We start from the raw sequence: 20,288 nt of genomic DNA on the forward strand, positions 1-20,288 counted from the left end.
TTTTCTTTCAGAAATGTTTAGATAAACGTTTAGTATAGTAAGCTGAATTGACAAATTATGCAGAAAACAGAATTAACCAAGCTCATCAAGCTGATTTTCAAAGAAGCCGCTGAAGAACTACGATTTTAGCCGACTTCACTCCTCCACGACTTCCCTACCTAGATTCCGAGATAGTTTTTTTTTAAGCTGATACAGGTTGTGGAAGTATGTTGTTTCTTTTCAGAGAGGGTTGTCCCCTCCTCAACACCTCGCTCTTTACGCTAAAGTTTTTAATTGTTTTAAAAAGTAGAATTGTGGCAAAGAGTCAAACCTTAGCGTAAAGAATGAGTGATTGTGGAGGGGACAACCCATTTTATATACGGAGTAATTTCTGTTCGTTTTAAGTTTTAATATCGCTCCTTACTTTCAGTTAAAAAACTAGTTTTTTTTATTTAATTTCTGAACGTTTTTGAATTAATGCATGTTTGATTTTGGCTCTCCGCACATAAATTATTAAAATGAAATTTGCATATTAATTCTTTTTTTGGCTAAATGACTTTCTCTTTGTTTAGATCAAACGATTTTGAGAAATAAGGGGTGGGGAAGGAGACGTACTTGCCCTCCAATTTTTCGGTTACTTAAAAAGGCAACTAGAACTTCTAATTTTTAACGAACGATTTTATTAGTAAAAAACAACTTCCAGGGATGAATCTTCAGACTAAAGTATGTCCCGAGAAGGTATTTTGAAGCAACTACCCCCACTCCTTCTCCCTCTAGAGGGCCCTGACCTTTGATGATCTTTAAAAATATCTGTGTTATAAAAGTGAAACCTTGCAAAATAGATCTTCTGCTTAATTGAGGTACAACAAAATTGTTTTCAGCTTCATAACTTTGCTCAATTCCATTTTATGAGGTTTTCAAGATATGCAAAATACATTTCCTAAATTTTGAAAAAAAACATTGATATGGCTCAAAATTCTACTCCAATAACAGGAATTGCATTTTCAGAACTAAAGGCACAGAAAAAGCAACAAGTAACTGAAAATTAAGGTAAAATGTTGTTTTGTAAAAATTTCAATAGTTATAGACCTGTCATGTAGGCAAATTTCAGGGCCCTCTAGAGGGAGAAGGAGTGGAGGTGGGTACTTTAAAATACCTTCCCGGGACATACTTTAGCCTGTAAACTCATCCCTGAAAGTTTCATTTTCCTAACCTAAACTCTTTCCGAGATAGCAAGAAGTCAATTAACTAGAATTTTACCAAAAACATACGTAACTTAAGAATTAACTTACGTAACAAACTTTTATATTCTTATATTTTTATTATCTGAGGGGGATATATTTTTTTATTATATGAGGGGGTTTGTCCCCTCATTAATACCTCGCTCTTTACTCTTAAATCTTAAGTTTTGTCCCAGTTCTTTAAGAATGACCCTGAATCAGAAAGACCGTAAAATAAATTCTACTTTTTAAAACAATTAAAAACTTTAGCGTAAAGAGCGAGGGATTGCGGAGGGGACAACCCATTTCATATACGGAGCAATTTCTGTTCGTTTTAAGTTTTAATATCGCTCCTTACTTTTAGTTTAAAAAACTAGTTTTTTTCATTTAATCAAACAGTTCGTGGTAACGAACTGTAGTAAGGAGCGACCCGGCTCAATAGTAACCAAAACTCTAAAAAATGGAATTTTGATACCAATACATACATCAAAAGAATCGCATTTTAATGCTGATTTTAAATATATAAGTTTCATCAAGTTTAGTCTTACCCATCAAAAGTTACGAGCCTGAGAAAATTTGCGTTATTTTAGAAAATAGGGGGAAACGCCCCCTAGAAGTTATTGAATCTCGACGAAAATTACACCATCAGATTCAGCGTATCAGAGAACCCTACTGTAGAAGTTTCAAGCTCCTATCTACAAAAATGTGGAATTTTGTATTTTTTGCCAGAAGGCAGATCACGGATGCGTGTTTATTTGTTTTTTTGTTTTTTTGTTTTTTTTTTTTTTTTTCCCCAGGGGTGATCGTATCGACCCAGTTGTCCTAGAATGTTGCAAGAGGGCTCATTCTAACAGAAATGAAAAGTTCTAGTGCCCTTTTTAAGTGACCAAAAAAATTGGAGGGCACCTAGGCCCCCTCCCACGCTAATTATTTTACCAAAGTCAACAGATCAAAATTCTGAGATAGCCATTTTATTCAGCGTAGTCGAAAAACCTTATAACTATGTCTTTGGGGACGACTTACTCCCCCACAGTCCCCGTGGGAGGGGCAACAAGTTACAAACTTTGACCAGTGCTTACATATAGTAATGGTTATTGGGAAGTGTACAGGCGTTTTCAGGAGGATTTTTTTTGGTTAGGGAAGGGGTGAGAAGAGGGGGATATGCTGGGGGAACTTTCCATCGATAGTTTGTCATGGGGGAAGAAAATCTCCATGAAGGGAGCGCAGGATTTACTAGCATTATTTAAAAAAAAACAATGAAAAAATAAATATGAAAAAGTTCTTTCAGCTGGAAGTAAGGAGCAGTAATTGAGTAATAAGGAGGAAGTAATTTGAGGGGCTCACCTCCTCCTAATACCTCGCTCTTTACGCTAAAGTATTTTTAGTAATTTCAACTATTTATTCTACGGCTTTTGTGATTCTGGGGTCATTCTTAATGAATTGGGACAAAATTTAAGCTTTAGTGTAAAGAGCGAGGATCTGACAAGGGGGCGAACCCCCTCATATGTGTAATAAAAATATGAGAATACAAAAGTTCTTTACGTAAGCTAATTTATAAGTTACGTAAATCTTTTACTAATAAAAATATTCGTAAAAAATTAAAAATTCTAGTTGCCCTTTTAATTAACCAAAAAATCGGAGGGCAACTAGGCTTCCTCCCCCGCTCTTTTTTTCTCAAAATCATTCGATCAAAATTATGAGAAAGCCATTTAGCCAAAAAAAAAAAATGCAAATTTTGTTTTAATTATTCCTCTGCGGAGAGCCAAAATCAAAACATGCATTGATTCAAAAACGTCCAGAAATTAAATAAAAAAAACAAGTTTTTTTAACTGAAAGTAAGGAGCGACATCAAAACTTAAAACGACCAGAAATTACTTCGTATATGAAAGAGGCTGCTTCCTCATCAACGCCCCGCTCTTTACGCTAAAGTTTTTTACTGTTTTAAAAAGAAGAATTGAGAGAAAGAGTCAAACTTTAGCGTAAAGAGCGAGGCGTTGATGAGGAAGCAGCCTCTTTCATATACGAAGTAATTTCTGGTCGTTTTAAGTTTTGATGTCGCTCCTTACTTTCAGTTAAAAAAACTTGTTTTTTTTATTTATAGATAAACAAGATCTCAGGTGAGGTAAAGGTTTGACATTTCATTGGAGAACTGTATTGCACAGGCTAGCATAAATAAGGGCAGATTTTTATTTTAAAATATACTGTTTTCGCAAAGGCAAGAAAAATAGCAACAGCAATAGAATGCTATAATGTTGTTAGTGCTATAATTAGATTATAATCATGACGGTATTTGGTCTTAAATACCCATTAAGACAAAAACTGTTCACATGTTAGTAAGACGACTAGCCTTGCAATTGAAGACTGTAGGGATCGTTTTAGGACAATAAGATGTATAGCACTTAGAAATCGTGTTAAAATTAAAAATCTTCATCTAGTAATTTCCAAGTCAAATTACGTAGCATGATGATACTTAGCCGACTAAAAATTCGAATAGATGAAGCTCTAGAAGAAGAACATCCGAAGGGGGGAGGATGCCATGGCTAAATTTCTACACTAAGGTTAATATTTCAGATTTTTCTAGATTGTCAGAACCCTGAGTTTCATAGATCATAACAAGCTTTGACTGACCCGATGGAAAAGCTTTGGGGAGGCCCATATCCTTGTATAAGTATTCCAGATAAGTATGTCAAAGTGATAGGTGCTATGTCAGTGTTTGACTTACTTGTTATAATTTGTCATGACTGCAAAGCTTATTCAAGCGTAAGACTATTATTTTTTCACCTCTTGATTCCCGTTGATTTCTCCTGGAAAAAATGTTTTCACTTTCGTTTTAAGTTCCGTTTTAATTCTAAACGGAACTAGAAGTTCTGTTTTAATTGTTTATCAAACAGTTCATGTTAACGAACTGTTGTAAGGAGCGACCCGGCTCAATAGTAGTCGAAACTGGTCAAAGTTTGTAACTTGCAGCCCCTCCCCCAGGGACTGTGGGAGAGTAAGTCAACCCCAAAGACCTAGTTATTATGGTTTTCGACAATGCGGAACAAAATGGCTATCTCAAAATTTTTATCCGTTCACTTTGGGAAAAAAATGAGCGTGGGAGGGGGCCTAGGTGCCCTCCAATTTTTTGGTCACTTAAGAAGGGAACAAGAACTTTTTATTTCCGTTATAACGAGCCCTCTTGCGACATTCTAGGACCACTCAGTCGATACGATGGTTCCTGGGGAAAAAAAAAAAAAAAACAAATAAACACGCACCCGTGATCTGTCTTCTGGCAAAAAATACGAAATTCCACATTTTTGTAGATAAGAACTTGAAATTTTTGCTGTAGGGTTCTCTGATACGCTGAATGCAATGGTGTGATTTTCGTTAAGATTCTATGACTTTTAGCGGGTGTTTCCCCCTATTTTCCAAAATAGGGTATTCTCTCAGGCTCGTAACTTTTGATGACAAAGACTAAATTTGATGAAACTTATATATTTAAAATCAGCATGAAAATCTGATTCTTTTGATGTAACTTTTAGCATCAAAATTTTTATCCGATTTTTAGAGTTTCGTTCACCATTGAGCCGGGTCGCTTCTTACTACAGTTCGTTACCACGAACTGTTTGATAGCAAGAAGTCAATTAACTAGAACGTATTTTCCTAGCCTAACCCCTTTCTGAGATAGCAAAAAGTCACTTAATTAGAATTTTACCCCTGTTTCCCTTAAATGTTTCTTAACGAACTCCTCCCAACACATTTGAGGACACCTCTTTTTGGTTTGGCCATGGTTGATTGGTACGGACAGGTAAGGACAAGGTGTCTCGACAATCTATCATCATTCAACCGCAGAGCGTGTCCTAGCCATCCTAGCCTTTCTCTCATTGTAGCCATAGAAAGTGGGATTGAACCACTTTTATCGTACATCCTACTGTTTGAAATAGTACGCAAAACAATCCGTAGACAATTCTCTGGAAAACATCTAACAAATCCTCCCCTGTCTTTTGGAGCACCCACGCTTTAGAGCCTTACTCGACTACTGTAATCACTCTAGCTTCCAATATTAAAAATTTTGAAGTTAATACTTCTAAGGTCTTCGCTGCACACACCGTATTTACTAATAATACTATCTCTAATTAATCGTAAGTGAACTTCTCTAATTAATCGATCTTTTCGTTACCAAACATTACCTCTTCACCTTCAACTTGTTCAGCAGCTTGGTCTTCTTAACATTAATTTTGAAACCTAATTCTTGCTCTCTGGACTCCCAAAGCCTCCGAAAATTGCTTCATTTTGCTAATATTTTCATCTAGGACACTCAAATAATCAGCATAATCCAAGTCTTAAGGGACTTTTATTTCTCCATTTGATTCTGTTCTCTCCAATAATCTTTGCGCTCCCTAAGGCAAAGTCCCTCAAGGTGGTCCCCATAAATGAGGATAGGACTTGACGCTACCAAATTCGAGATCAGCAACTTAAACAGTGCCCTGTAAATAGAAATAAATATAGTGAGAGCATAGGAGACCTCTAGTCACTTTCTGACTGTTCAACCCCAGACTGATCCAGTTTATTTTGTTTTTAAATATTTTGTGGAAATGAACTGTAAGTAATGAGCAACTCAGGCCAATTCTTACCATTTTTTTTTTGGGGAGAAAGATCATGACAGGAGGGTTTATATTTGTTTGTCTTTATTCGCGGGGCTGATCGTATTGAAACAATGGTCTTAGAAGATTCGAAGAGGGCTCCATTGAATGAAAATTAAGAGTTATAGTGCCCTCTAAGCAGCCAACGAGATTTTGCCACGGAAGTGGCATTTTCGTCATTTTATGGCGCCAAACTACGATTTTGGCCCAAAGAGGAACAAGTTGCTATCCATTGAAAATTTTAAGGTATCCAATTGATTTAAAAGTAGCAAAACCTATGTGCTGAACATCCCAGGTGCAGAGGATGTGACGCCATGCAGGGCCACATTCATTCCTGAAAAGTCATGTAGTCCACACAAGATAAATGGTTAATAAACATTTATTCTATTTACTATGTTCATTCACTTGATTTTTTGTGAAATTATATTCAGTGATGTATAATTGCGCATCAGCTATTGTGAAGGAGGCACGGTGGGTCATTGTATAGGTGAGGGGTGGGGTAGATGTCTAAAAAGAGCGCATTCACTGATCAACTTGTCAAACTGCATAAGCCTTCAGATAAATATACAATGGAGCGGAGGTAGGAACTAATCTCATCTCCCTTCATTTAGACTATGCCTGAATAAGGGTGTTGCGGGATGAAGCCTTCTTAATTATTGCAGGAAAATACTTCTACTATTTATTTTAAAGTTTCATTTTTTAAGCTGATTTGCCTCGTATTTCATAAGCCTGTATAAGTGCACATGTATTATGAAGGAGGGATGGTGGGTCATTGCGCAGAAGGGTGGGATGCCAAATGCCCCAAAGTGTGCATTTTGATAACCAATTTTCCTGAATCTCATCAATCCTTCAGATAAATATAGAATAGGTTTCGAACAAGGGTGTGGTTGTTAAATTGATATCTAATGTCTCTTGAATCCCACAAATAATTTTGGTCCAAAATATTTTTGTTGGTGATGAAGAGGGGGTAATGTGGCCCTACCATTGCGACGATCTTTCTATATAGCATAAAAAATTGTATCCGTATGCCTACTGGCAGAGAGGTGGAAAAGGTGAGGCGGGACATCAGGTGGACAGGCTGGCAGGTGCTACCAGGAGCTTTGCTTTCAGGGATTTTAAAAGTAGCATTTCTCATATTTATATACTAATGTAAAATTCATATTTATGTACTAATGTTCAGTGTGTTTGTACATATGTATAGAATGTATTGATGAATTAGAGAACCCTATTGTTGAAGTTTGAAGCTCCAATCTAGACAAATATGGAATTTCTCTTTTTTCGAGAAGCAAGATCAAGGATCTGTATTATTTATTTGTTTGTTTCGGTTTTTTTTTAGTTCGTTTAGCCTACATAGAAACTTGGTTAGATATGGGCATGATTTGAAAAACGGTATGCAATCCGAAAATAAAGAGCAACATTAAAACTGAAAACGAACAAAAATCACTCCGTACATGAAAGGAACGCCTCTCCTGAATCCCTCACTTGGTACGCATAAGTTTTAACGCCACAAAAAAACTTTTTGTCAATTTGTTTCCATGCGGAATTTTTATAGTGCTCAAAAAACGAGCAAAATGCTTATTCCAGTTAAAGGACCTTGGTGCTTAAACAGTAGTTCTTAAAGAGTTGATTTATAGTGTAATTTTATTAGAGCGAAGAGCAAAACTTTAGCATAAAGACCGAGGGACTGAGGAAGGGGCAGCCCCCTCCTATATGAAAATAATTTGTTTATAAGTTTTAATGTTACGCCTAATATGCAGTTGAAAAAACATGTTTTATTTATTTTTAAATAAAAACTGTTTTTTTAACAAAAGTAAGGAATAACATTTAAAACTGAAAACAAATAAAAATTATTCCCCATATGAGGCGGGCTGCCCCTTGCTCAATCCTCGCTCTTGACGCTAAAGTCTTTAAGATTGTTAAAATACATCTCATTCAAATTAAACGGACCTTGTGTTTGAGCAAGCTTTCTTTAAAAAATTGCGACAAAAGTCAAAATTTAGCGTAAAGAGCAGGTTTCTTTAAAAAAAAAAAACTACAGAAAACCAGAACGAGTTATCTCTTTCCCCTGCTGTTTGCTTTTCCTTTTGTTTAAAAAAGACAAAAGCAAATGTTTTCTGGTATTTTTATTACCCGTTTGTTTTCTCTTAACAAATCTATGTCAAGGAAATGAAGCGGTATAAGTAGCCCCTAGATCGCAAACTTCGGCATGGCAAATAAGCAAGTAAGGGCTATAACACAAAACAAAATTGAATAATATTTAGTAGCCTTAATATGCCATTTTAGTTGTCGAGAAACCACGGCGGACAGGTAAATTTGTTTTGAGGTCACCATACTACTCACCTGGTTTTGCTTTCTGTTAAGAAAGTATATACTTTCTCTTATTTGTATTTCTTTAGCTTTCTCTTTAGTGAGTTAGTTCTAAGCCCACCACCAAGTTATACATCAATGCACACGGCAGTATTTGGGATTAATTCTTTAATAAGTTGAAAATATTTACACTTTATATGTGAATGTGAAAGTTGCATCATGTTAAAAGCCACCAATATAACTGAAATTTCTGAATAGAAAAATTGTTTGAAGCGGACATAGGATGCACTACATGTTCACTGATTATAATTAATGGTGATATGAGACGGGACTTCGTTGCGTTTTTCTTTGCTTAATCATTATTAATCATGACCAGAAGGTACACGTCTCATTTAGGCGTGTATTTTGTCGATAACAGTATGCTACTCTAACAACAGTTCATTGTAAGGACTTTTTCAGTCAAAAAGCTAATCACACGTTATTAATCATAACTTTTGAAGTTGAAAGTGCTCTGAAGGAATCTATGAGAAACTGCAATTTTACACATTAATCTTGAGATTCTCTAGTATATTTATAACAATATTATATGCGCAGAATTCTATCAACTTTCTATTCGGTTAAGACTTATGTCTTAACTCCCAACTAGAATAAGAAATCATTTTCTTATAAACGCCGAATAGGAATGGTCTAAAGGTTAGGATCTAGATTCTTAAAATTAGATGTCGTTATGTTGTTCTCACAGCAGAAATACCTGCAACACGTGTTGCTACATCCAATCGACCTTTGTAAATTACTCTTTACTTAGGCAGCGTATATTACGCTGCCTATGATATAAATGCTTGTGCTTTCTCAGTTTTTTTTTAGAATTTGCCTTTACCTTTCAGAAATTCAAAAAGAAGATCATTAAATGGAGGGTGCCAAAATCCAGAAAAAATTTGAAGAGACTGTGACACCCCATGGGAAGATTAAGGATATTTCAGAAGAAGCTTCAGCCAGAGAAAGTAGGAGTGGCAGTGAACAGGGCTCAAAGCGAAATTTTGGAAATCTGGAAGTTAAAATGGAATGCCCTGCCAGGCATAACTTCAGCAGTGAAATGGAGAATCTTTTGAATAATCATATGCACTTGGAATTACATCTTTCACATTCTTCACAAGCAATGGTGAGCTACAATGATATCTATAGCTGAACTGATCAACCGTAACAATACTTAAACAAAAAAAAAAAAAGATAATTAAACAACTAAGAAGCCTCCCTTCAGTAGTGACAGCAAAAGGCTTTTAAACCGACAGATAGGGGGGTAAACCTGGAGCTACGGCCCCTCAAGACGTTATCCTTGCGCAATATATAGTGCACCTGTGACGGTACTGTATACTTGCGATAAAGGGAATGTTTTCCTCGAGGTACGGTGCATGTTACGTAATAGGGAGGGTTTACTTTTGGTTGCTATGTGATAGGGATTTAATTTTTAGTTTTTATGTAATATTGAATGTTTTTTTGTAGAGATGCAGGTGCTTGTTACGTAATAGAGACCTAATGGATCATGTTTTCACAAGCCATCTTCAACTTGTTACACTATCTCAATTCACGCCACTGTGCCATACTATGACTGACCCTCTAGCACCTCCTTATCATTCCTAAGATATTTTAAAGATATTTTCCTGTTAAAAATCATACATTAAATCCACTGGATATTGTTTTCACAAGCCACCCTCAGCGTGATACATCATGCAATTTCAGGCAACTTTGCCACATCATGAAAGGCACAGGGCATCTTCTGGAACCTTTCATCATTTCTAAGACATTTTCCAGATATTTTCTTCATAAAAATCATACTTAAAACCATTGTTTCATATTTTGGAAGCCATCCTCAACGTGCTGCACCATGTCAGTTCATGTCACCGTGCCACACTAGGACAATGTGCCACATATTATCATGCCTAAGGGTTATTCAATTTTTTTTTCCGACATGTGCATTATCACGCCTAAAGTATTTTCAGACATTTTCTTACAAAAATAACCATTTATATAAGAGACAATCATTTAAACCTAAAGAAAATACTCAACAGCGTTTCTTCTGATGAGTCCTAGCAATTGATACCAGTATGGAAACAATGGCTGCCATATGGCACCTCCTGGCATGCATTATCACACCTAAAGTATTTTCAGACATTTTTCTACAAAAATAACGTTTACACTAGAATTGATCATTTAATCTTAAAGGAAAATTTCCAATAGCGTTTTCTTCTGATTACTCCTAGCAAACTCCTAGCAATTGACGCCAGCGTGGCCCACGTAGGTAGATTTTTTTCTTCGTGGAACTTTTTGCATGTTGATTTTTCTTTGTGAAACTTTTTGCATGTTTTTCTTCCTTCGTGAACCACGGTACATATTGATTTTTGTCCGTGAAACATGATGCATGTGGATTCTTTCTTCCAGAAACTTAATTTGTCTTGATTTATGTCTTCGAGAAACTTGTTATATTTTTATTTCGTCTTCACGAAACTTATTTCCTGTTGAGTTTTCTCTTCTTGAAACTTGCACATGGATTTTTCTCCTCGCGAAACCCGTTTTGCTTTTGGAACTTGTTCCATGCTGGTTTATTGTTCGTGAAACATAATGTATTTTGATTTCTCTTCAGGAAACTTCTTGCAGGTTGGTTTTTCTTCGTGAAACTTGTTGTATGTCAGTTTCGTTTTCTTCGTGAAACGTAATGCATGCTGATTTTTGTTCGTGAAACCTGTTGAATGCGGATTAGTTCTTCAAGAAACTAATGTATCTTGATTTACGAGTAGTACAGTAGTTGCCGATTCTGCCTCACCTAGATCACTCCATTAATTTACATTATTTTTAGTCAATTTTACGTCATATTAACATCAATTATTGCACATTTTTAACATTTTCCATCCCTACATTCAAAATGAAAAAAGTTCCTTGAAAATCAAATTTGGTCTCATGCTTATACTTTTCACAATGTCAACACGGTTCTAGACCCCGACTAGATCACCCCGTCGATTTACCCCATTTTTAATTGAGTTCACACCATTTTAAATAAAAATTTCCGATATTTTTACAATTTCTCATCCTGAGGCTTAAGATCAAAACAGGCCTTGTGAAATAAGAGTTTAATTATATTCTCTGTTTTCTATACTACTGATAAAATAATAATAATTTAATATTTAGTGGATAGTTCGATTCAAAATCTAAATAATTTATTTTTTCTTTATTTTTCTTTCAATAACTTTTAAAATCATACCTTTATCTAATGTTTTAAATTTCTTTTCAGAGTTGGCTGTTTTAGAATCAAAACGCTTATGTGCAAATGGATCAACCATTTTACCTTTAAAATAAATAATGATATAGACTTTCTTTCCGTATTTGGTTGTAACACGTTTCATTCCTGTAATAGTGTATCCCATTTCAATGTCTAAATCTTCTTTCCTAATAGTTCGATTATATTTATTTTTCACTTTCATTTCGCTTAAATGTTTCTCCGTTTATTAATAAATAATTTAATTAACCGAATTTCCAAATCGAAAATGATTTATCTATAAACATAGAATTTACTTTCAATAATCCCCATGATTTTTTTCTTTCTGAAAATATAACGCAGTAAAAGTTATATGGATTAGCAGGAACTTGACCTAATAAAAGTCTTATTTCTATATCACCCGTTGATATGCTTCGATAAATATTCGATTCATGCTTTGAAACATCAAAACAAAATAAAGGATATATTGTTTTAAAATCATTGTAACTTACAATTGTTCCATTACCAATATTTTATGTTTATATCCTAACTGTAAAAGTCGTTGATAAGCGTTAGAATAATCTTCAGCAGCATTACTGAAATCACATTTCAAATCTTCTTATGGATATTTATGTCCATTTACTCTCACTTTAATCCTATCAGTGTTCAAATGGTCAAATACCATAATGTTTTGCGTATAACTGTTATCTTTTTCAGACTTCTGCAAGACAACCACAATTTTAGTTGTATCGTAGTGTTCACTGACTACCCTCCATGTTAATTCTTTATCAGTTTTATTATCACTTTTAAAAGTATTACACGCTTCCCATCTTAATTCAAATGAGCTGCCCTTTCCTAGTCCAGCCTTTAATTGTTCCGCCTTCTTCGTTAATCCAGCGTCTAATTGAGTCGCTATGGATAAAATGGCATGTAATACTGGTAAAATCTGATAAATGCATTACATCTACTATAAAATTTTGAGCTCAAGATTTTATAATCATATAGGAAAAATCATTTCTTTTTAATATAATTTGATGTGTAACGCCTCTATAAACATGATTAATATTTTGACAAAATCCAAATAATCGTGGTAATGGAAAATACATGCTAACCATGTGACTTTCTTTAGTTTTATTTAATCTTTCCAATAAACCATTACTAAAAGCGTTATTTCCTATTATTGTAATGGTTCGACCACCTGCTGCAGCAGGTGTAAAATTGCTTTCAAACTCATTTTCTGCTTTGAAGGAATCAACGGATTGAGTTTTATCTTCATGCCAAAACATATTAGTAGCTCCGCTGCGACTATAGTCATCTGAAATTCTAATAAATTTTTAAGAGTAGTCATTATGCCTATATAATCAATGCTATCAATACATTCTAGATAACTTCGAAGACCACACTGCCTTTCCATGACATAACTAAAACAGTTCAAAATAGGGATGAAACCTTTTAATTGACAGTGAACAGATATAAAATTATATAACTGAATATTTCGAACACATATACAGTGTTCATCATCAGCAGTAAAACTAAAAGACATGAATAAAAATAAACAAAATTTATACCTAATAAACTAATTACATATACTTTATTGCTCTTATTTTTTCAATGCAACAGCCGATGCAAATCTCTTTGACCTTTTCGGTTCTGGTTCATTAGATGTATCCGACACTATTACGTGGACAGAGGTCATAGCTCTTAGGTGATGTGATATTTACTTTATTTGACCTCAGTAAATTATCATAAATTGAGTTCAATCCAAATTCACCTGTATCTCTGTTTATGGAATTGTTCTTGAATAAAATTGTTTTTAATGTCGATTGTTTCCCTGAAAATTTGCTTTAAACCTTGGTCTCTAGAAATCAAAGAAACATTTTCAAACCAAATAAAATAATTTGGATAATTATAGATATGTTCCGAAAGGGCCGACGTGAAATCTTCAGGTTTGGTATTTTGCTTTAAAGACGATGAAATAGAATTATGATGTTGTAGCAATCTCATTTTTAAATTCTGGTTAGTACGTCCCATATAAGAGCTTCCACAGGTACATGGGATTTTATAAATCCCACTTTGTTGCTCTACGGAAGTTCGATCCTTTCCAGAATTTAAAAAACTAGCCAAAGTATTACTACCTCTTAAAGCTACCTTTAAGCCATTATTTTGTAAAATTCTTTTAAGTTTTCGCTCAACCCTGGAACATATGATAGAGAACAAAAAATATCTTTCTTTTCTGTTGTTTCCAGAATATCGTCAGAAAATTCTAGAAATTGTTTCCTTCTTTTCGAAAAAGTCTGGTCAATTAACCAACCCGGATAATGGTTACTTATTAAAATCTCTTTTAACAACAATAAATCCTCCTCAATGAATTTTGGAGAGCAAATTCTAAAAATGCGGTCAGTTAAGGATATGATTAAACCAATTTTTACTTGGCGAGCATGACCTGAGAAAAACGACAAAATCTGTTATTGTTAATAGGTTTTCTGTGAATCTTAAAATTCAGACTATTTTCATTTTTTTAAAAGAAGAACATCCAGAAAAGGAAGTTTACTATTCTCTTCTAATTCTATTGTAAATTTTAAATCACCTCCCCAAAAATTAAGATGTTCTAAAAAAAAACTTTAATTCCTCCACCCCATAATATCTCCCCCAAAATTTATGTTTTAAAAAACATGTTTCAATATTTTCTACAAAACATTTTGCTAATAAAGGACTTAAAGGGGCCCCCATGGATAAACCATTTACTTGTTTGAAAAACCCCCCTCTGAATTGAAAAAAATAAGAGAACATGTTGCACAACCTAACTAAATTCATAATTACACCGTATTCCAAAACTGTTTCACCACTAATTAAGTCCAAATTTCTTAGTATCTTTCTAAGATACTAAGAAATTTAGTATCTAAATTCCTTTAGTATCTAATTACTAAGAAAGAAAGATACTAAGAAATTTGGACTTAATTAGCGGCAATTTGTTAAAAAGTTAAAAATGTAACAACTAAAACAAAACTAAGAAAGAGTGAGATTAGATTAGCGTTAAAAAGGTCTAGAAGAGAACATAAATAAGGGGGAGGGAACAAAAGAATCAAACGAAGATACAACTTGGGTATCACCAGTACCAAAGAAAAAAATTCAAATTAGTGGTTTATTTTATCAGTAATGAAGGGGACAAAGGTTTTTTCATAACTGAGGGTTAAGAAACGGATGGGGGACAAAATCGGGATGGGTTCAGAAACATTACGTGGCAAGTGGTATCTGGATGGGGAGTGTATTTTGGGTAAAATGTTTTCCGTGCCAAGGTTTATTATTATTTGATTTTTTTGCAAAACAGAAGTGCAACGTTCCTCTCCTATACTGAAGAGTTTGCAACTCGACCTGTTTTAGAAGGAGCGAGTATGGTACCTTAGCTTCTTTAAAAATTATTTTCAGGGCTCTTTTTTGAATGGATTCAATTTTTATTTATTCATCACGGGAGATGCCAGGATGCCAAACTGGACAAGCATTTTCAAGATGCGTGCGGACTAAGGAAGTAAAGATCCTTAAAGAATTGGAAGGGGGGACGTCAATTTTATTCAATAGCATAAGAAGAAACATAGACGCATTTGATTTATGGACAATATCTTTAACGTGGATATCCCACTTTAAATTAGAGGAAATTGTAACCCAAAGTAATTTAAGGGAAGAAACACATATATGGGGGGAATGGGTTGAGGAAAAGAGGTGAAGTCTTAAGGAAACATATTGGCATTATCATAGATTTAGAGTGGTTACACATGTCTAAGACCGAGGTGTAATCTGCAATATCATTGAGGATACTCATACGGTTGCTTACTAAGTTTCAGTAGCAGATTTTAACAACCGTTAGGTCATCCACAAATTTCTATCTGTTGGGAAATTTCTTAGTAAGGCTATTTATCATAACAAAAAAAATGAGGGGACATAGGAGAGTACCTTGGGGTACTCCATTATGGACAGGGAGAGCTCTGGAATAATGATTCTGATATTAGACTACGTGTGATCTATTTGACAAAAAGGAGGAAACCAATTTGACCAGAAGAGAATCAATATTGAAATCAGTTACAAGTCTCAACTAAAATATTGCGGTTAGCTAGGTCAAATGCTTTTTGAAGGTTAATGGAAATTAAATTTAGCCAACAATTACATTTTTCGAGAATTTTCCCGATTGAGTCAATAAGAAAAACAAGGTAATGGGAAGTAGAAGTGGATTTCATGTTCCCGAAATTTCTCAGGTCAGTTAAAGGTAGGATCTTCTCCTTTAGCCAATCTGCAAGGATTTCTTCATGTAGTTTAGAAAATATAGGAGTGAGTGAAATAGGACGACCACCTTCAAAACTAGGTTTTCCGTCTTTGTATTTCTAGGGGTTATGAAACAATGTTTCCAAATTTGTGGATACTGGCTCGACTCAGTAATCTCATTGAAAATAACTGACAAGGGCTTTGAGAGAAAGTCACTGAAAGCACTAATAAGAGGAAACGGATATTCAAAGGGCGGACACTAGTTTTTCGTAGTTTCCCAATTCTTCTTTCGATCTCAGACGGAGAAATGGAGGGGAGAGCAGGTGGGAGAGCATTAGTAGGCAATTGATAAGGCAGTACCGGAAGGCTCTGGACGATAGAAGCAAGGAACGTGTTAAGATTGTTAGCAGTAACTTCTGTGGATTCAGGTAGGTTGAAATCAAGCTGGTCTAGCCTCCTACCATGCAACTTTTTTACCTCGACTTTCTTAGTTTATTAGTTTCATCCAGTTTACCATTTCTGAAAAGATTCAGTTTTATTCTAATTAGCACTTTTATGGGTTGATTATGGGAGAAATTACATATTTATCGTTTAGTTTTTTGTGAAAGGTAGTGATTTTTTCATCAAAAAGATACAAATTATAAATATCAGACCAGTCCACAGTACTCAGCCAAGTTCCGAAGGAAAGAAGGCCAGCATCTTGAAGGGGGTGGAAAGGGCCATAAATTACTGAGAATGTATGCTTAAAATTAAAAGAGGGGGACAGGAGGAGGGAAAATGATAACTCCCCAACGGAGGGAAATCCGAGAGCGGACTATAAAAATTATTCAGATTGGTTAGAATGATAACTAGAGGTATTTTACCTAGTTGTTGCTATTTTAACTATTTGCTTAACTTTTAGAGAGGGGCAAATTGAATTCATGTTAAGTTCGTTGGCGTCACCAATCAAAAAAAGTCCAGTGTTTGGGTACTTAAAGATAACGAAATCAGCGCTGGTCTGTAACTGCTGGAGAAATTTGCGTTTTGCATCATTATTTTGGTTTTGCGAGTACTTAGCCAAAGGATTTCATCATACTCGGATGAAGTAGGAACAGGAATAATCTTAGGGTAAAGGTTGCAAATAGTAAAAAACATGACACCACCTCCTTTTTTTCCAAGTGAGTGATCCAAAGGACGGAGTTAATAAATTCTGAATAATTTGACAAAGGAAGAGACCTTTGGTCATGAGACTGTACCTCTGTAACAGCTTTAACGTCAATTTGATTTAATTCTGATAGCAGCTTGAGTTCCGTAAGTTTTTCAAAATTGCGGCTTTTGGTGTTAGTGATTAAAAATTTTGGAAAGTTAAGGCGACTCGGGAACCGTGACTGTCATTGAGTTTCAGTAATTCTTGGGGTGGGTTTTAAATTTGGGTTGTGGGATGGTGCGGATGATTTTTGGGGCGGACTATTTATTAAAGGATAATTTTCACATGCAGGAACTCTCAAACCAGAGTCGCATTGGTAGGGTACCCACGGGGAATAAAGTGTAAGGGATGGGAGAAAGGTTTCCTGGTGATATGAGAAAAAGTCAAACTGGAAATGTTCCTTATAGGGTGAAATGGTATGGCAAGGTGATGCTGGGAAAGGGAAGTAGGGTGGAGGGTGTCTGAGAGGGGAGGGGTCAGGTTTATTTTGGCAAGGTGATGCTGGGAAAGGGAAGTAGGGTGGAGGGTGTCTGAGAGGGGAGGGGTCAGGTTTATTTTGGCAAAAGACAGAGGGAAGCCAAAACCAGTTATCAAACCCTTAGATGCACAGAGAGGATTTGCCTACGGGTTGTGCGTTTGGGGGGGTGACTAATTGAAGGTTTGGAGATAGTCCGAATTGGGTAACGTGATCTGAGGGGTTGGGTCGACCGGGCACGCGTACGTACCTGGGACGGAAGAGGCTTTTGAGGAATAGATTCCTGGGATATACTGCTCTGCATTGGATATGCAGGGGATAAGACTGGAAGCCAACTGGAACACGACCCAGTAGAGGAGGGGGTCGTAAATGCTTTCAGTGTCGTCCTATAAAAGGTTGAATTTTAAACTTACCCTCTGCCACTGGTGATACATGAGCAAATCAACATGACTTGTCAATACAAGCTAAGACAGGACAAATGTCAACATGATCAAAACTGAACTTATCGGACATACATATACCTAAGATGAAATTACGACAAATATGTAAAAATTTGCACTGCTTACCAAACTTACAGATACCATGAATATAATGGTTACATATCGCATTTTTTTGCTTATGCTTGCGTTATCTTTTATTTCGTTTTTCACAAATTTTTCAAAAACAATTACTATATCATCATCTGCATACGCTTTAGCATTAACCTTGTTGGTCCTTAAAATAGCAGTGTCATTGTCACCTTTTGTTTTTGGCATACAACCCGAAGCCAGTAAGCTACTTGTATATTAAGAAACTTGTTCCGTTGAATCAGCATCAATAATTTTTTATTGACGATTCTGGTCAGTGGTATTGCTAATAATATGGTTTGAAACTAGTTCAAATACACTTTACCACTCGAATGAATTTGGAAAGGCCAGATTAGTATTTTCCATTTTTTTTTTTTTTTTTTTTTTTTTACATTCACTTGATTTACTTCATTATTTTTTGGATATGTCTTGTGTGGTTGAAAGGAAGAGGAAATGTCGGAAAAATTGAAGATATCCACAGATATGATTGATATGCACAGTATATATCAACATATAAACCCACAGATATCCACATATAAACCCACAGATATCCAAAAACATCAAAAATATTATTTGAAGAAACAATCAAATATGATTGTTTTGTATCACAAATAGAGGGTCAGAATAATGAACGCAATGTATCTTAATGTCTCTTCTAGTCTGTCTTTTAATTTCAAAAGCCACAACGCAGACTCTGATTTAAGAATTTCAAAATAATAGAGCAGAATTCTATCTGGCAGGCGAAATCTTTATCACAGGGTTTGGGATACGTTACAATTAATATAATATACTTAAACTACAAATTAATAAAAATAAAATTAATTTTTTTGCAAAACACCTCCCCCAGGCTGTTATCTATTTTCTTATTTTATTTTTTTTTTTGTGTTGGTGAATTCACATCAGCCTGAGTTCTAAAGCAAACCTCGCAGATTTTTTTGTTGGAAAGAAGCTCCTCTGCTTCTGACTCCTTGATCTGAGCCCCCTGGCCCGATCGTGTTGACATCATTAACTACTACACCAGGTAACAGTGGAAGTCGAATTGTTGGATCTTAACTAATGATAAGTCAATCGCTCTACCAACTCGGCCATGCCGGCCTGTAAGGAGATTTTGTATAATCTTTTTGTGTTTCGTTTGACAGGCTTCTGACGTTTGTTTGGGATTTTGTCCCAGAATTCCGAATGAAGGATTCTTAGGAACGGTGAGATCGTGCCAGAGGGCGCCAGACGGTCAGTAATAGTGTTAGACGGTGGTGCGAACTGGAATGTTTTGTATCGTATAGGATGGCTTGCAAAAACACGAAACATTGGAAAGCATGATTTTTATGATAAAAATACCTGAAAAATGTCTTGGGAATGATTAGGGGTTTCAGAGGGTATCGTGTGCCTTCTATAATGTGGCCCAATAGCGTGAATTGACATTATGTATGACGTTGACAAAGGCTTGTGAAAACCATCCAGTGGATTTAATACATAATTTCTAACAAGAAAATATCTAGAAAATTTCAAGAATGATGAGGGGGGCTAGAGGGTGCCAGAGGGTCAGTCATAGTATGGCATGGTGGCGTGAAGAAGATAGTCTAACACGTTGGGGTTGGTTTGCAAAAACACGAACTGTTGAATTTAATGCATGATTTTATCATAAGAGTATCTGGAAAATGTCTGAGGAATGATGAGGAGGAACAGACGATCAGTGATAGTATGGCACGGTGGTGTGAATTGACAAGGTGTATCACGGAGGGTTTGGTTGTGAAAATACGGACCATTGGATTTAATACATGATTCTTAACAGAAACATATCATGATTTATCATTCATCATTAATTCATGATTTATCATGAAAATATCTGAAAATGCCTTAGGAATGATAATATGTATCACAGGGATGGCTGGGCCAGCCACATTTTGACACGGTGACGTGAATTGCTTAGACTAACATGTTCTACAGCTAGAAGTTAAGGTGGGAGGTGTTAAAGGAATTTTTTTGTTGGGTCGATTTGAATCTAACAGTCAGTCCAAGAAACGAGGCATTTTCACTAAAGACTTCAGAAACAACTTTTAATATGGTTTAAATTTATCTATAATAATAGCCCGTCCCCCTCTAGCATTGGTTGCTAGGGGGTGAGCCAGTCACACATTGTCACTTTGGCGTGAATATGCGTAGTCTTAGCTCAAAGAAAGGTGGCATTTTCATTAAAACCTTTAGAAATAACCGAATGTAAAAATCTTGTCTCTTTTTCTTTGTTTGTATGTTTCATTTTTTTTAATGTGATTTTGCTACTATCAAGATTTAATTTAATGGAATGCAACATGCAGGAGAATCTAATAGAGCAATAGAAACTAGGCATTTTCATTAGGACCTCTGGGAGATACCTCGTAATATGGTTCATATTTACCTCTGATAACAAGCCACCCCCGCTGGAATTGCTTGCTAGG

General features: G+C 35.4%; 1 protein-coding gene across 3 annotated transcripts in view; it reads left to right on the forward strand.

Annotated features, from left to right (window-relative positions):
- Nucleotides 1–20,288, forward strand: part of LOC136041734 (artemin-like) — a 28,617-nt gene that overhangs the window by 188 nt on the left and 8,141 nt on the right. For 2 of the 3 annotated variants that reach the window (XM_065726502.1, XM_065726489.1), the window contains exon 2: nucleotides 9,013–9,287. In XM_065726502.1, the coding sequence (XP_065582574.1) occupies nucleotides 9,036–9,287 (252 nt within the window). In that variant the 5' untranslated portion in view covers nucleotides 9,013–9,035. Of the gene's footprint in view, nucleotides 1–6; nucleotides 205–9,012; nucleotides 9,288–20,288 lie in introns of those variants that run through there. The other variant, XM_065726494.1, reaches the window with a different exon arrangement.

Source organism: Artemia franciscana, chromosome 2, assembly GCF_032884065.1.
Source record: "Artemia franciscana chromosome 2, ASM3288406v1, whole genome shotgun sequence".
Classification (NCBI taxonomy): Eukaryota; Metazoa; Arthropoda; class Branchiopoda; order Anostraca; family Artemiidae; genus Artemia; species Artemia franciscana.